The sequence below is a fragment of the Scyliorhinus torazame genome, chromosome 9 (genome assembly GCF_047496885.1).
Source record: "Scyliorhinus torazame isolate Kashiwa2021f chromosome 9, sScyTor2.1, whole genome shotgun sequence".
NCBI classification, from domain to species: Eukaryota; Metazoa; Chordata; class Chondrichthyes; order Carcharhiniformes; family Scyliorhinidae; genus Scyliorhinus; species Scyliorhinus torazame.
The window spans coordinates 51,831,456-51,846,671 of NC_092715.1; the positions used below are offsets into that span (position 1 = coordinate 51,831,456).

Consider the following 15,216-nt stretch of genomic DNA (forward strand, 5'->3'; position numbering starts at 1 on the left):
TCGGAATACTCGGCAATTGCAGTGTCAGATCATGCTCCGCATTGGGTGGATATGGTACTGGAGAAGTGGGTAGCACAGAGGCCGGGGTGGAAATTAGATGTGGGACTTTTGGGGGACCAAGTGTTCTGTGACAAAATTGAAAAGGTAATTATGGAATATGTAGGTTTCAACTGTACGGGTGAGGTGTCAAAGGCAGCTGTCTGGGAGGCTCGAAAGGCAGTGGTGAGGGGGGAGGTGATTTTGTTTAAGGCCAGTGTGGACAAAGAGGAGAGCTTGGAGCGGCAGAGGGTAATAGATGAGATGTTGGAGGTAGATAGGAATTATGCAGAAGATGGAGATCCAGCAAAGCTGGAAAAGAGGAAGGAACTACAGGCGAGCTTTGACAGACTATATACCAGGAAGGCGGTGTGCCAACTGAGACGAGCAAGGGGGGCAGTTTACGAATATGGAGATAAGGCCTGTCCCACCTTGGCTCCTGCACCAAGTTCCAGTCCCTCCCCACAGCAGCGGCAAGGGAAATTGTTCAGGTGAGGGATAGGGCAGGGAAGTTGGTGGTGGTTCCGGGTCTGATTAACAAGGTTTTTGAGGAATTTTATGAGAGGTTGTACAGGTCAGAGCCACCTGGGGGAGACAGTGAGATGCAGGAATTTCTGGATGGGTTGGAGTACCCGAGGTTAGGGGAGGGGGACAGGGCTACATTAGAAGGAGCGATAGTGGAGCAGGAGATAAAAGATGAGATTGGGAGGATGCAGTCGGGGAAGGTGGCAGGGCCGGATGTGTTTCCGGTGGAATATTATAAAAAATTCAAGAACAAGCTAGTGGCCCTGATGGCAGGGATGTTTGAAGAGGCGATAGGGAAGGGGGTGTTGCCACAAACATTGGGGCAGGCGTCGATTTCCCTGTTGCTAAAAAAAGATAAGGATCCGACGGAGTGTGGATCGTAGAGGCCCATATCGCTTCTGAATGTGGACGCAAAAGTATTGGCGAAGGTACTGGCGGGTAGGCTGGAGGAGTGTCTCCCGAAGGTGATAGGTGAAGATCAGACGGGGTTCGTGAGAGGGAGGCAGCTCTTTTCAAACGTTAGAAGGGTATTGAACGTGGTTATGGCATCGGCAGAGGGGAAGGAAACAGAGGTGGTTGTGGCATTGGACGCTGAGAAGGCATTTGACCGGGTAGAATGGAGGTACTTGATGGCAGTTCTGGAGCGGTTTGGGATTGGACCAAGATTTGTGAACTGGGTAAAGCTACTATACAAGGAGCTGAGGGCGAGTGTCCACACAAACAACATCAGCTCGAGATACTTTTCTCTCCACCGTGGGACTAGGCAGGGATGTCCTATGTCCCACCTTGCTGTTTGCACTCGCAATTGAGCCGTTGGCCATCGCATTAAGAAGTTTGGGGGTATGGAAAGGAATGGTGAGGGGGTGGGGGGGTGGGGGGGGGGATAGAGCATAGGGTGTCCTTATATGCCGATGACTTGCTGTTATACATGTCGGAACCGAGTGTGTCGATAGGGGGAATATTGGAGCTGCATCGAGAGTTTGGGTCTTTCTCGGGGTACAAATTAAATCTAGACAAGAATGAGTACTTTGTGGTGTCTCGGCCAGGGGTGGGTGCTGGGGTGGGGGGGGTTGCCATTCCGTAGGGCAGGGTCTCACTTTAGGTACCTGGGGATGCAGGTTGCCCGGGAGTGGGGGGGGGGGGGGGCTCCGCAGGAACAACATTTCTAGTTTGGTGGGGAGAGTGAAAGCTGATCTGGCAAGGTGGGACAGTCTCCCTCGGTCACTGGCGGGTCGGCTACAGGTGGTTAAAATGAACGTTTTGCCGCGATTTCTGTTTATCTTTCAATGCCTGCCGATTTTCCTGCCAAGGGTTTTTTTCAGAGAGATTGAGGGAAGGATTACGTTGTTCATATGGTGAGGGAAGGTGGCCAGAGTTAGAAAGGTGCTGCTACAGAGGGGAAGGCAGGCAGGGGGTTTGGGTCTCCCGAACTTGTTGTACTACTACTGGGCGGCGAATGTGGAGAAGGTGCGGAGCTGGGTCAGAGGGGTTGACTCCCAGTGGGTCAGAATGGAGGAGAGTTTGTGCAGGGGGTCGGGATTGAATGCACTGGCAACAGCGCTGCTCCCGATAGCCCCGGGGGAATACTCAGGGAGTCCGGTAGTAATAGCTTCATTGAGAATTTGGAGGCAGTTTCGCCAACACTTCGGGTTGGGAGCAGGGTCAAGGGAAATGCCGATTCAGGGGAACCACAGATTTTAGCCAGGGAGGTGGGATGGAAATTTTCGGAAATGGGAGGAGAAGGGGATTAAGACACTAAAAGATTTGTTTCTTAGGGGTCGATTTGCAGGACTGAAGGAGCTGGAAGCAAAGTATGGGCTGGAGCAGGGGAAATGTTTAGATACATGCAGGTTCGAGATTTTGTCAGAAAGGTGATACAGAGCTTCCCGGTCCCACATTGCTAGAGGAGGTGCTGACGACAGGAGGACTGGAGAAGGGGGTAGTGTCAGCGGTTTACGGAGCTATTTTGGAAGAGGAGAAGGCACCACTGGAAGGGATCAAAGCAAAGTGGGAGGAAGAGTTGGGAGAGGATATGGAGGAAGGGTTCTGGTGTGAGGTGCTCTGGAGAGTGAATGCCTCCACCGCGTGCGCGAGGTTGGGGCTGATACAGCTGAAGGTGGTATACAGAGCACACCTCACGAGGGCGAGGATGAGCCGATTCTTTGAGGGAGTGGAAGATGTGTGTGAACGTTGCGGGGGCGGGGGGGGGGGGGGGGGGGTGGGGGGGTGGGGGGGCCTAATCACGTTCATATGTTTTGGTCCTGTCCAAAGCTAGAGGATTACTGGAAGGAGGATTTTGGGGTAATGTCTAAAGTGGTGCACGTGAAACTGGACCCAGGCCCCCGGGTGGCTATATTCGGGGTGTCGGACCAGCCAGGGTTGGAAACGGGTGCGGAGGCAGATGTGTAGCCTTCGCCTTGTCGATCACCCGAAGGTGGATCCTGATGGGTTGGACAGCAACCTCTCCACCCTGTGCCCTGGCGTGGCGGGGGGACCTGTTGGAATTCTTGACTCTTGAGAAGGTTAAGTCTGAACTGAGGGGAAGGATGGAGGGGTTTTACAATTCATGGGCATTATTCATTATGCACTTTCAAGAACTGGATAACATCGAACATCAGTTGGGGGGAGGGTGGGTGGGAGGGTTGGGTGGGGGGGGGCGGTGTGTGTTAATGGTGACTATGGGTGATTCCTGATTCCTTTTTGTCATTTGTTTATGTGAACATGCAGGCTAATGTTTGGGGGTTGGTGGGAGGATGGGATCGTTGTTATTGTTATGGGGATTGACAGATTTGTTACTGATTATTGTTTATTGTTGATGGGTGTAAATTTGGGAGAAAATGTGAAAAAGGAGAATAAAAAATATTTTAAAAAACAAAAACAAAAATACAAAAGCCAATCCTAGCAACAGGTGACAAACTCCCCCCCCCTCCCTGTATCCCCCCAACAACAGCGCCTCCTCATCTCATTGCCACCCACCCCCTTTGACAAGAGGGCACATCCTCTCTACATCCACCCTGTCAATACCCATCAGGATCTTAAAGATTTCAGTAAGTCGTCTCTTACTCTTCTAAACTCCAGCGGATACAAACCTAACCTGTCTGATCTTTCCTCATAAGACAACCCACCCATCCCTGGTATTGCTCTAGTAACCCTTCTCTGAACTGACTCCAGTGCATTTACATTATAAGAGCCCTTTCTGTTGATTCCCTCAGTTCCTATTTCTTTTATTTTGTTGTTATCGTTAATGGTACATGGATCGTTAATGGAGACATACCTTTAAGTCAAGCAGAGGAAGTGAGGAACATAAAGTGTCAAAATAGTACATTGTGTTATAGAGTTTTGTAAGGCTACACGGTATCACAGTGGTTATCACTGTTGCTTCACAGTGCCAGGGTCCCAGGTTTGATTCCTGGTTTGGGTCACTGTCAGTGCGGAGTCTGCACGTTCTCCCCGTGTCTGCCTGGGTTTCCTCCGGGTGCTCCGGTTTCCGCCCACAGGTCCCAAAAGACGTGCTGTTAGGTAATTTGGGCATTCTGAGTTCTCCCTCTGTGTACCCGGACAGGTGCCGGAATGTGGCGACTAGGGGCTTTTCACAGTAACTTCATTGCAGAGTTAATGTAAGCTTACTTGTGACAATAAAGATTATTATTGTTATTTTGGGCTGAAAAATCCAGACTTTATGGTCCCCAAGAGTTTGGAGAGGTTTGTTTTGAATGGTTGGCTGCTGGCCAATGGATTAGCCAGGGACAGTATTCTAATAGACAGCGATTGGTTCCTGTCAGTGGGGTCTTTCGGAGAAAACCCAAAAGAAGCCACTGGGCCCTCAAGGTGGAAGCAGCTCTCTCTCTCTCTGTTCTGCTGCCTACTGTCTGAAGGCAGAGGTTTCTGGACCCTGAAGCAAGGAGTTGCCTCTCTCTCGTCCTCTCTTGAGTGCTAGCTACTTGCTATTTCTGTGAATCTGCAGTGAAAACCATTACAAGGTGAAAGAAAAGATAACATCCAACTGAAAGCCTGGATTGAAGAAGAAACTAATTGGAAGACATCCATCTGAAACAAAGACTCTTATCCTTTTACTTTCATCATTATTTTACACCCCTCTTTCCCCTCTGTGTTTATTTGTCTGTGCGCATGTGCGTGTGTATAGAGGGTGGAGCCAAAAGGGTAGAGATTATGGGGGTAATTTATCGACCGTTCACGCCGGTGGGAAATTCCGGTCCCACCTGGGCGCACGGGTTTCACAGCGACAAAGGATGCTGTCACTGGGAAATCCTGTTGACAATGGCGGGGTGCCTCCGCCACCGAAAAACAGGCAGTGGTTGGTCTGTAAATCCCGCACTAAATAATAGTTAACCAGTTGTATTTGTTTACCTATTTAATTATAGTTACTGTTAATAATAAAATTATTTGTGTTTAAATTTACAAACCTGGTGACTGTAGTTATTGGGCAGCTGAAGACCTCGGGTATTTTAAAATAAAAGTTAATTTCAACTGTGTTGCGACTCCGGGTGAAGTGGGGATGGAATTGACCATGGACTGGGGTGCCTTAGATAAAGAGACAAGTACATGACACAGATATGGCCTCACTAATGCCCTGTACAACTGATAACCTCCCTACTTTTGTAATCAATTCCCCTCACAATAACGATAAAGTTTTATTGGCTTTCCGAATGACTTACTGTACCACTACCTTTTGAGGAATTTATCCTCAACTGCAACAGAATATGGCCTTCTACTGTCTCCTGCCAATGGTGTCCATAGACTTGGATGGGAAACTTCATTATTCATTCATGTAGCCCGATGTGTCACTGACGAGAGAACACTATTTTGTTTTCCACAACCGGGAGCTAAAATTAAGTGGACTCCGTAGTTCAAGTGGGGTTAGACGAATGAGGAGAACTGACCTGAACTGAGGGACGACTGCTGCTCTGAGGGTATGAGTCTTAAGGAGTGAAATTAGAACAGTGTGGAGAGGGAAAGTAGAGTGGGATAGAGGTGAGATGGAGAGGATGTTATAGAGAAAACAGAGCACATTTAGACATTATGGGTAAGGAGGAAGCAGAGAAACTTGGAGGTCATGGTGGATGGTAGAGCAGAGTGCGATATTAAGTCCGAAGAAGAAGGTACAGTAGTGGGCGAGGGTAAAGTAAAGGGGAGGTCGCGTCCTGAGGGAGGTGAGAGGAAAAAGCCATTGTGGTTCGGAGAGAGTTGTAGCCAAGCAGGTGAGCAGGAGTGGGGAAGGTGGCTGAACTGCTTCAACCAAACATAACTGTAAACAAAAACTGTAAACATGGATCTGGGGAAGGGATAGGTGAGTTCAGGTGGAGGGGGTAGGCACTAGGAGGGAGCAGCAAAGAGAAGAAGGGTAGGATTAAAGAGGGAAAGAGGGGGAGGAAAGTGGAAAGAGGTGGGAGGGAAGGAGAGGAAGAAAGCAGAAAAAAAAGAGGGGGACAAGGAGGCAGAGAGGAGGATGGGGGAGCAAAAGGGAAGGTGCAGGAAGGGCGAAGGTAAACAGGGCAGGGATTGGGGTGTGTGGAGTAGAAATGGAAGGCAGAGAGGGGAATAGGATTTCCAACTCTGGTTGCTTGACTTTCTACTCCAACACACTCAAGCCATTCATGCAGAACAGTTTTTCAACACCAATTGGAAATTAAGCACTGTTACCCAGTTGTATGATTCTTGTCTGTCACTCAAATAGCACATTTTGCCATCTGCAATCTATATTTTCAACCCCAAAGATGATTTTGTTTTCTCAGGTTGCTCCTAGCAGTGCCTGGGAGATGATCGCTAGTTCCTTGAAACTCCAGGACAATCCCAATGGGTTGGCAATCCTTTAGGGGAAGAGCAGAAGGGTGGGCAAGCGAAGCTGAGTGGAGTGTGGGAAACAGCAGAAAGCCCAGAAGATTATAATAAATAAAAATATGGTCTCAAAAATTGGACTGCAAGGAACTGTCAACGAGTTTTAAGAAAACATATATTAGTTGTACCAAATAGTCCATTTCCATATTATAATTTTTACATTGTTTAATTTAATATGTAATAGCAAGAGGATCATTTGAAGAGAACGTTCATTCCTTAAGGATTTAAATAGAGATGCAGCTAATGATTAACTAAAATAATTAACAGATCAAAATATTATTTCATGAAATGATTTATTCATGAAACTCGTGAAAACTCGTGAAACGTTGCCAGTCACAAGCAAGCTATTAAAAGAGGTAAACTTAATGATTGGATGTCACTTTCATGACTTCCAAAGAAAAGCTCAACGACTCAAAACCAATGAATCCCCATGGATGGAGGCTACATATCCGAAAATACTAAGTGAGACTAAATGGGAGAGCTCTGTGCATATATGCTTTTCAATATATTTGTTCACTGGTTTCGGATGACACTGCCAAACTCCTAATTACCTTCAAAGGTGTTTCTTAGAATCAATGTCGCCCTTGTGGTTACAATGCTTCCAAGGAGATGGCAGATTTTCACCCAACAACAATGAAGGAATGATGATACATGTCAAGTCAGGACGATACATGGAGGAGAACTATGTACTGACCACCATTGACAATGCTGTTCCAATCTTTCTTTGGGGTCGTAACTCTCTCCAGCCTCCCCAACACACACACACACAAATGTAAGCACATCCATATCTCTCCTGCCTTAATCCTGACTTGCAGCAAATCCTGTTTACTATCTCTCTGCTTGCTGACCTGCAATACCTCAATCTTAAAATTCTCAACCTTGTTTTCAAATTCCTCCATGACTTTATCCTTTCCTATCACGACAACCCTCTGAGATATCAGCATTCAGCCAATTCTCGACTCGTGTGGCACCAATTTTAATTGCATCACCATTAGTGGCTATGTCTTCACTGGTAAACTCCTAAGCTCTGGAATTCTCGCCCTAGGGCACTCTGCTTCCCTTTCAGCCGCTCCTAAAACCTAACTCTTTGACTGTTTCCTTTGGTCATCTGTCCTCATATTCCCTCATGTGGCTCGGTATCAAATTTTGTTTGCTAACCCGCCTGTGATGCAACTTGGGATCTTTTACTATGTAAAAGATGCTATATAGGGCGGCACGGTGGCGCCGAGGATCCGGGTTCGATCCCGGCCTCGGGTCATTGTCCGTGTGGAGATTGCATAGTCTCCCTGTGTGTGTCTCACCCCCACAACCCAAATAATGTGCAGGGTAGGTGGACTGGCCTCTCTTTTGAGGTCCACCAACAAAACAGAAGGAAACAAACTTAGGGACAAAGCAAAAAATGGCCTCTTCTGTTAGGGGCACCGCCCGAACATAACAACGATCAACGGAAACTTAAAAACATCAAATAAGAGTGCAATTAAAGGGGTCAATAAAGCACCCCAACCCCTGCCGTGCCCACCGGGCATGGAAGGCCTTGATGGTACCCGTGGACACTGCATGCTCCCTTTCCAGGGACACCCAGCACAAATGTAGCCACAGAAGTGGGGCAGACAGTCTGGCCGGACGACTCCCTTGGTCTCCCACTACCTGGACCTATAAATGGCACGCTTTGCCAGGCCCAGGAACAGGTTCACAAGGATGTCCTCCACCTTCCCTGCCCCCCTCCGCACCGGGTGAGGTGGTCTGGCCACGCTAAATTGCTCCTTAATTGGAATAAAAAGGTGCTTGATAAATGCATGTTGTTGTCACAGGGCTGGATGACACTGCTGAAGCAAGCTGATATATACAAGCAGATGTAAATTTTTAATGTTCAGACAGTTTGAGTAGAAGTATCTGCTCTTTCAATATTAAAATGACTTGGTGTAAGTGTACAAAGTACAGTGGGAGGACCTAGGCCTTCACTGATCACAACTTAAGCCAGGTTAGACAGCGCACTGGATTGATACCAAATTTGGCATCAAGCAAAAGTGTTATGAAACTACCTGTCACAAAGATCCTAAGACCATTGAGATTCTGAGTCAGGTCACAGCCTGACTCTAAGTTATACTGTCAGTTGGCAGCAGCACATCAGTGTCAGTGTACCCACATCACCAATATATTGTACTTCCCATTAAATAGCGCAAACGATGGGTAAAATGCCATTCTGTCACCCACTGGTATAGAACTAACGGCCATTTATCATTTGCTTTGAGTTTCATAAATCTTTCTCACCTCACAACAGATATTATTTTATAGGGCAATCATTACACGTGTTACAGATGAGAAGTGGCTAAAACTAATAAAGTAACGGCAGTGCTGAAAAGCACATGAGACGTCAGAGCAAATTAATTTTTAAATGCATTTCATCTTCCCCCTTTCATCCGGGGCCAAACTTTTGACCATCACCTATTTTCTAATCATCCACGAAGATCAGCCTTTCTCAGTCTGATTCAGCAAAATCCTCAGAAACCTTCCTCGACAAACACTCTTCTGTTCTTCCATCATTATCTGTCATTAATAAGTCTCCATTGAGTGGGATTGGGCAGTACCTACAATACTGTCCCTTATCCATTCATCGCTCAGGTTCAACTTAATGACAATGTTGATGCAGAGTGGAAAGTGACCTTAGTAGCCTTGTGCATCAAAAGTAGTCTGGCCCATGGTAACAGGGGAATTTACTCATTAGCATGACGTTGAAAAGGCTCTGCCCATAAAGGTTATCAGAAAGGCGAGCGCATGAGGCGGAGGGAGCGTGGTTGCTGATAGAGTCGCCATGTCTTGTGTGAGAATGAGTGGCAGCTCAACACCTGACAAACTTGACACCGGTCAACCCGACAAGTTGGCCATGAATGGGAAAAACAAAGGACAATCACTAAATGAGCTTTTCTTGCGCTTGGGTGAACGGTGGTTTGGCTGCTTTTTGGGGAGGCTGTTAGCTGCAAACGCGGAAGGCTTTTGTCCGCAGGCCAATGACAGGCACTTCCCATCTATTTGAACAGGGGGATCACTCGGAGCCTCCACGAGAGACACGGTCGGTGCGGGCGACCCGGGGTCAGACAGAATTAGCCAAGCGAAAACAATACGGAAATTAGCCTGACACTTAGCAAGTAAACTGAGGACTTTATCGAAATAATTACCAATGGCGAAATTACTTCAGAACACCAAATCACAATTGCAAAGGAGGGGTCAGGATTAAATGATTGTTTCATTGTTAATTTATTAATATATGTATTTGCGATTGGCACCTCGCTCTCCATGCAAAGTGGGTGCAGAGATGCAGGTGTTGGGGCTGAGAGAAAAGACACATTTTAGGGCGGATAAAGGTGGGGTTTTGTGTCCGGTAATTTGCTCCCCTCTCTGCGATTAGACGATGAAATTTAGACCCCTGCAGCAGGAGAGAAACTGGAATAAAATAAATCTATGTTGTTTGACACACCGCCGCACAAACCTGGCAAAGAGTTCCTGTCAGCGGCGTTTCAGCATTCAGACGGCGGGGGGGTTTGAGGAGACGAATGTGGGATGTGGCGAGGGAGCGAATGAACGCGCGCCAGTAACAAGATGTGAGCATTCGGTGATGTGGTAAAATGAAGTCGTTCCTGGAAGCGGCAGTGCGTTCATTTAACAAAGTCACTTTCCATTTTCGCCGGCTCGCCCTTTCTTATTCAGAATTACCGCAAGCAAACAAAAAACACCCTGCTGTGGGCAGCTTGTTTACAGAGACACAACTATGTTTTGAGAATCAGCCTGACGAGCTAAACATATTGTTCACACGGCGGCTATTAGCATTCATTTGAGACCCGAGCGTGTTCCCCTGCAGCGGCAGGAGGGCTAATTTGACATGAGGTGTGCGTTAGTCGGGTTCGAAAGACGGCCAAGTGGGGAAACATCTGAAGTACAAGAGCCCCGGGGTTGGCAGTGCAGGAATAATGAAGGGGTGGAAAATTTCAGTGCGTGTTGCTGCCTTCAGCCCTGCTGACCCAAAGCTGCCTGCCACAGTGGGGGCTCCGTGTAAGACACGACCTCAGGGGCTGGGGTGCTGATTCAGTGAGGCTAATGGTTACACATTGAAAATCTGTCACACAAAGTTGGAGAGAAAGGAAATACACACATATATATGTGAAGAGAGAGAGAGATGGAAGAAATAAATATATATGTGAAGAGAGAGATGGAAAAAATAAATATATATGTGAAGAGAGAGAGAGAGATGGAAGACATAAATACATATGTGAAGAGAGAGTGATGGATGAAATAAATATATATGTGAAGAGAGAGAGATGGAAGAATTAAGAGAGATGGAAGAATTAAATATATATGTAAGAGAGAGAGATGGAAGAAATAAATATATATGTGACGAGAGAGATGGAAGAAATAGAATCATAGAACCTACAGTGCAGAAGGAGGCCATTTGACCAATCGAGTCTGCACCAGTCCTTGGCAATAGCACCCTACATAAGCCCACACCTCCACCCTATCACTGTAACCCAGTAACCCCACCCAACTTTTCTGGACATTAAGGGTAATTTATCATGGCCAATCCACCTAACCTGCACATCTTTGGACTGTGGGAGGAAACCGGAGCACCCGGAGGAAACCCACGCAGACACGGGGAGAACGTGCAGACTCCGCACAGACAGTGACCCAGCGGGGAATCGAACCTGGGACCTTGGAGCTGTGAAGCAACTGTACTAACCACTGTGCTACCGGCTGCCCACTAAAATAAATATATATATGAAGAGAGAGAGATGGAAGATATAAATATATATGTGGAGCGATGAAATAAATAAATATATATGTGGAGAGAGAGAAATGGAAGAAATATGTACGTGAAGAGAGAGATGGAAGAAATAAATATATATGTGGCGAGAGAGATGGAAGAAATAAATATATAATATATATGTGGAGAAAGAGAGAGAGAAAATCCTTGGCTCCAGCTCTAAGCCGGCCACCATCCTAGCAGCGATGGGATGATGGAGATGGGATGAATGGAAAACATTGGCAGGGATCGGGGTTTGTGGATGAATGTGGAAATGTAGAATGGATGTTTCTTTTTACTCTGTTTGAGTTGATTGTTGTTTCAGTCTTTTTTTTTCTTCTTGAATCGATTTAGGGGGACAGGGAAGTCAGTGTGGGCGGCTGTGAAGAAGCCCCTCTCTACAGCTGCGGCTCGGAGGATTAAGCAGCTTCATCCACAAGGCAACATCACACAAGTAGCCTTTGAACAAAAGTCATGGATACTATTAATGATATGGTAATCCTTAATCGAGCTACCTCCCAGTAGTGGTTATACTGACATGGGAAGAATATCAAGGTCCTGGAAGCAGCCCGCGACAACACTGTGCTATTGTTTTCCCCCCAAGCCTGACCAGTACTAAATTTTTTTCCAGCATTTCTAACAGTCACTTTTTTCCCCCTTTTTAATAAAAAAAAATGGAAAACCAGTGCACTGAATCTAAATTTGTTTGGATTTTCTGCCCGTAGTTCCCACACACGTTTAATATCTACTTAGCACCAGCTGTTTACTGGATACTTTTACATATTAAAAAAAAATAAGACCACACAAAGGCAAAGTCTAAGGCCTCTGGGAAGATAATTTAACGATGGAAGAAGGTTTTAGCGTTTATGGATCTCTCATGTTTTATAACAGTCATTACCAATTGAATTTGAATTAAATCCCCTGCTTAACAAGAATTAAGAAACAGAGTGATTGCTAGAAGGCTTCTCATGTTGATATTCTTATCATGACTGTTATTTCTGAAGAGCTGCAAATTACTCATGGATTTTAAAAATGTACTTTACATTCAACGGCAATTATTTAAAGTAAACTCAGTTCAAATGCAGTGAGGGTGAATGTACCAAAACTTTCAGAGCCCATGTGGGTCACTTTCTTGTCAAGAGTTGGTTTGTTACTGAGAGTGTATCAAGGGGCGACTGTTTTATTCGAAAGAGCTGCTGACTCACTTTATTTTCCTGATACACCTGTTATGTTAATAATAATGGTACAATCACACTTATCAACATGGTATTATTTACACCTCGAAGAATACCATTTCCCAGTTTTATTTCTTTAAGGCCATCCACATTGAGTAAAGTGAAAACATTAGCCAAGGAACTGTGGATATAATTGTTATTCCTCAAATAAATCCAACTTAATTTTCAAATGAATATAAACAAATATATTTTCATTGTCTTAAGACTCACAATGTGGGAGGAACAAAAAGGAATTAGATGCACTATGTACAGTATTGTATCAATCAAGACAGAGGTCCACTGATCCCCTGGATAAACGTTGAACCGATTTCAGGTATGTAAAGCTGTCAAAGCAGCATGTGAGATAAAAACGTCAATTTAAAGTACATTTTGTTGCTGGCTTAGAGTTGAAAGGAGGTTTCCAAATCTGCCCCCAAAAGGAACCAAAAATAAAGCCATACCTCGAGTCAAACATGGCCATGAATTGTGGGTACCGGACATTTCCGTCTTCATCAAGGGCGATTCTGTCAATGAACAGCTCAAACTCTTCATCAGTAATCTCCACACCAAACCTGCAAGAGGAAAAAAAGAAGAAAACAGCAGTCAAAGAGCAAGTTCACTTTCAGGTCAGCAGTACCCACAAAACACTCGGCATATGGCAGCCGTTAACTTTTTGTTACAGAATCTGTCTTCAAGATCAAGAGCACCACATGAATATCAGAGGTTAATCAGGGTTTTGATGGCTCCAGATCTCAAAAAGAAAGAAATTCTACTAGGCAATCCATCCGTAAGTATAGCCTATCTGATGGCTGCAGATCCATATTATACAGCCAAACAAATCAGATGGGTTTGTAGCTTATGAAGTTATTCATTGCAGTTAACCACTCATACTAACTTAAACAAGTGAACTAGAAAAAGGCTTCCAAAAGGATTTTGTCAGCATGTTAAAACTTAGGAGTGTAGCAGGAGCTTTTTGAGCACCCAAGACATTTATCCCTATTTGCATACGTGGATAAATTCATAAGAGTTTGAACAAAATATTCTTGATATAATAGGAGCTAAAGAAGACGATGTTGATATTCTACAATTGTTGAACAAGAACAGAATACCATAACCAGAGTACAATTTAATAAACGTTTAACAAACCCACATTAAAACTACACAATAAAGCCTGAATATCTTATTGTCCCATTCTCTGGAAAGCCACAGGTACAAAACCCAAGCAGTTTCAGCAAAACATGGAATTTTATATTTTTAAGTACATTCTCATAATCTTTAGAAAACACCAGGTGCCTCATTATAGATCATGAATGAGACAAACCCAAATCAGGGGAAGCTCCCTCAGTAGTGGAACAGAATTACCATACATTGACATCACTTAAGTATAGACTATCTAAAATGCTAAGAGCATAGTTTTACAAAAGACCTTTTCCCTCGCAAGGTTCCTATGGAATCTTATTCCCAAAGGCACTGAAACCATTTCACTTGGTAATCTCTAGAAAGTGTGCAAAGGAGGAATTATAGCTCCAGCCTAGTGTGACTGCATTTTAAAAGTGCCCAACAGCACACGAGTCTCCCAAGGATTTAAAATGTATTTTTCAGTTTTGTTGTAAACATTCTGGGAAAATGGATGTGCCCATTTGCACTAAAATTGGGCTGGTGAAGCTATGAGATTTGCCCAATTGTCACTAAAGAGGAAGCAATGTTAGAATTTTGGAGAGTAGTGCTAATTCAAAATAGGACAAACTAACAAAACAATAACTAAACTAACAGTATTTATAATAATAGAAAGTTAAACTTGCCCATGTTACATACGTTATCATTAATTCTACATTGGAGCTTTGTATTCAAATTCCATTTTTCCTTTTTAATATTTTTCTTCATGTGTTTTTAAAAAAATAATTTTTATTTAAGGTTTTCATAAAATATCAATAACAAAATGAGAAAGAAAAAAGAACCCAACAGGATTAAGTACAAATCACAATCTAAAAAAGCAATCTCCCAAACCCCTCCCCCCCGTACCTAAATAATAAATTAACATTAACACCCCGACTTAAGACAACAGGTGTATACATCCCCTCAGACCCTCCAGTGTAAATAACATAAACAAAAATAAAGTAACCCCCCCCCCCCGAGCTGCTGCTGCCATTGACCAATGTCTATCGTTCTGCCAGAAAGTCTAAGAACGGTTGCCACCGCCTAAAGAACCCTTGTACCGACCCTCTCAAGGCAAATTTCACCCTCTCCAATTTAATGAACCCTGCCATATCGCTGATCCAGGATTCCACGCTTGGGGGCCTCGTATCTTTCCACTGAAGGAGAATCCTTCGCCGGCTACCAGGGACGCAAAGGCCAGAATTCCGGCCTCTTTCGCCTCCTGCACTCCCGGCTCCTCTGCCACCCCAAATATTGCGAGCCCCCAGCCCGGTTTGACCCTGGATCCTACCACCCTCGACACCGTCCTCGCTACGCCCTTCCAAGATTCCTCCAGCGCTGGGCTTGCCCAGAACATATGGGTGTGATTTGCTGGGCTCCCTGAGCACCTAACACACCTGTCCTCACCCCCAAAGAACCTGCTCATCCTTGTCCCGGTCATGTGTGCCCTATGCAACACCTTAAACTGTATGAGGCTGAGCCTCGCGCACAAAGAGGAAGAATTCACCCTCCCTAGGGCATCTGCCCACGCCCCCTCTTCGATCTCCTCTCCCAACTCCCCCTCCCACTTACCTTTCAACTCCACCACCGAGGCCTCCTCCTCCTCCTGCATCACCTGGTAAGTTTCCGAGATCTTCC

General features: G+C 45.3%; 1 protein-coding gene across 1 annotated transcript in view; it reads right to left on the reverse strand.

Moving 5' to 3' along the window:
• Positions 1-15,216, reverse strand: part of LOC140429965 (EF-hand calcium-binding domain-containing protein 6) — a 168,524-nt gene that overhangs the window by 15,625 nt on the left and 137,683 nt on the right. Inside the window, exon 14 of the mRNA XM_072517552.1 lies at positions 12,885-12,995. Coding sequence (XP_072373653.1) covers positions 12,885-12,995 — 111 coding nt within the window. The remainder of the gene's footprint in view (positions 1-12,884; positions 12,996-15,216) is intronic.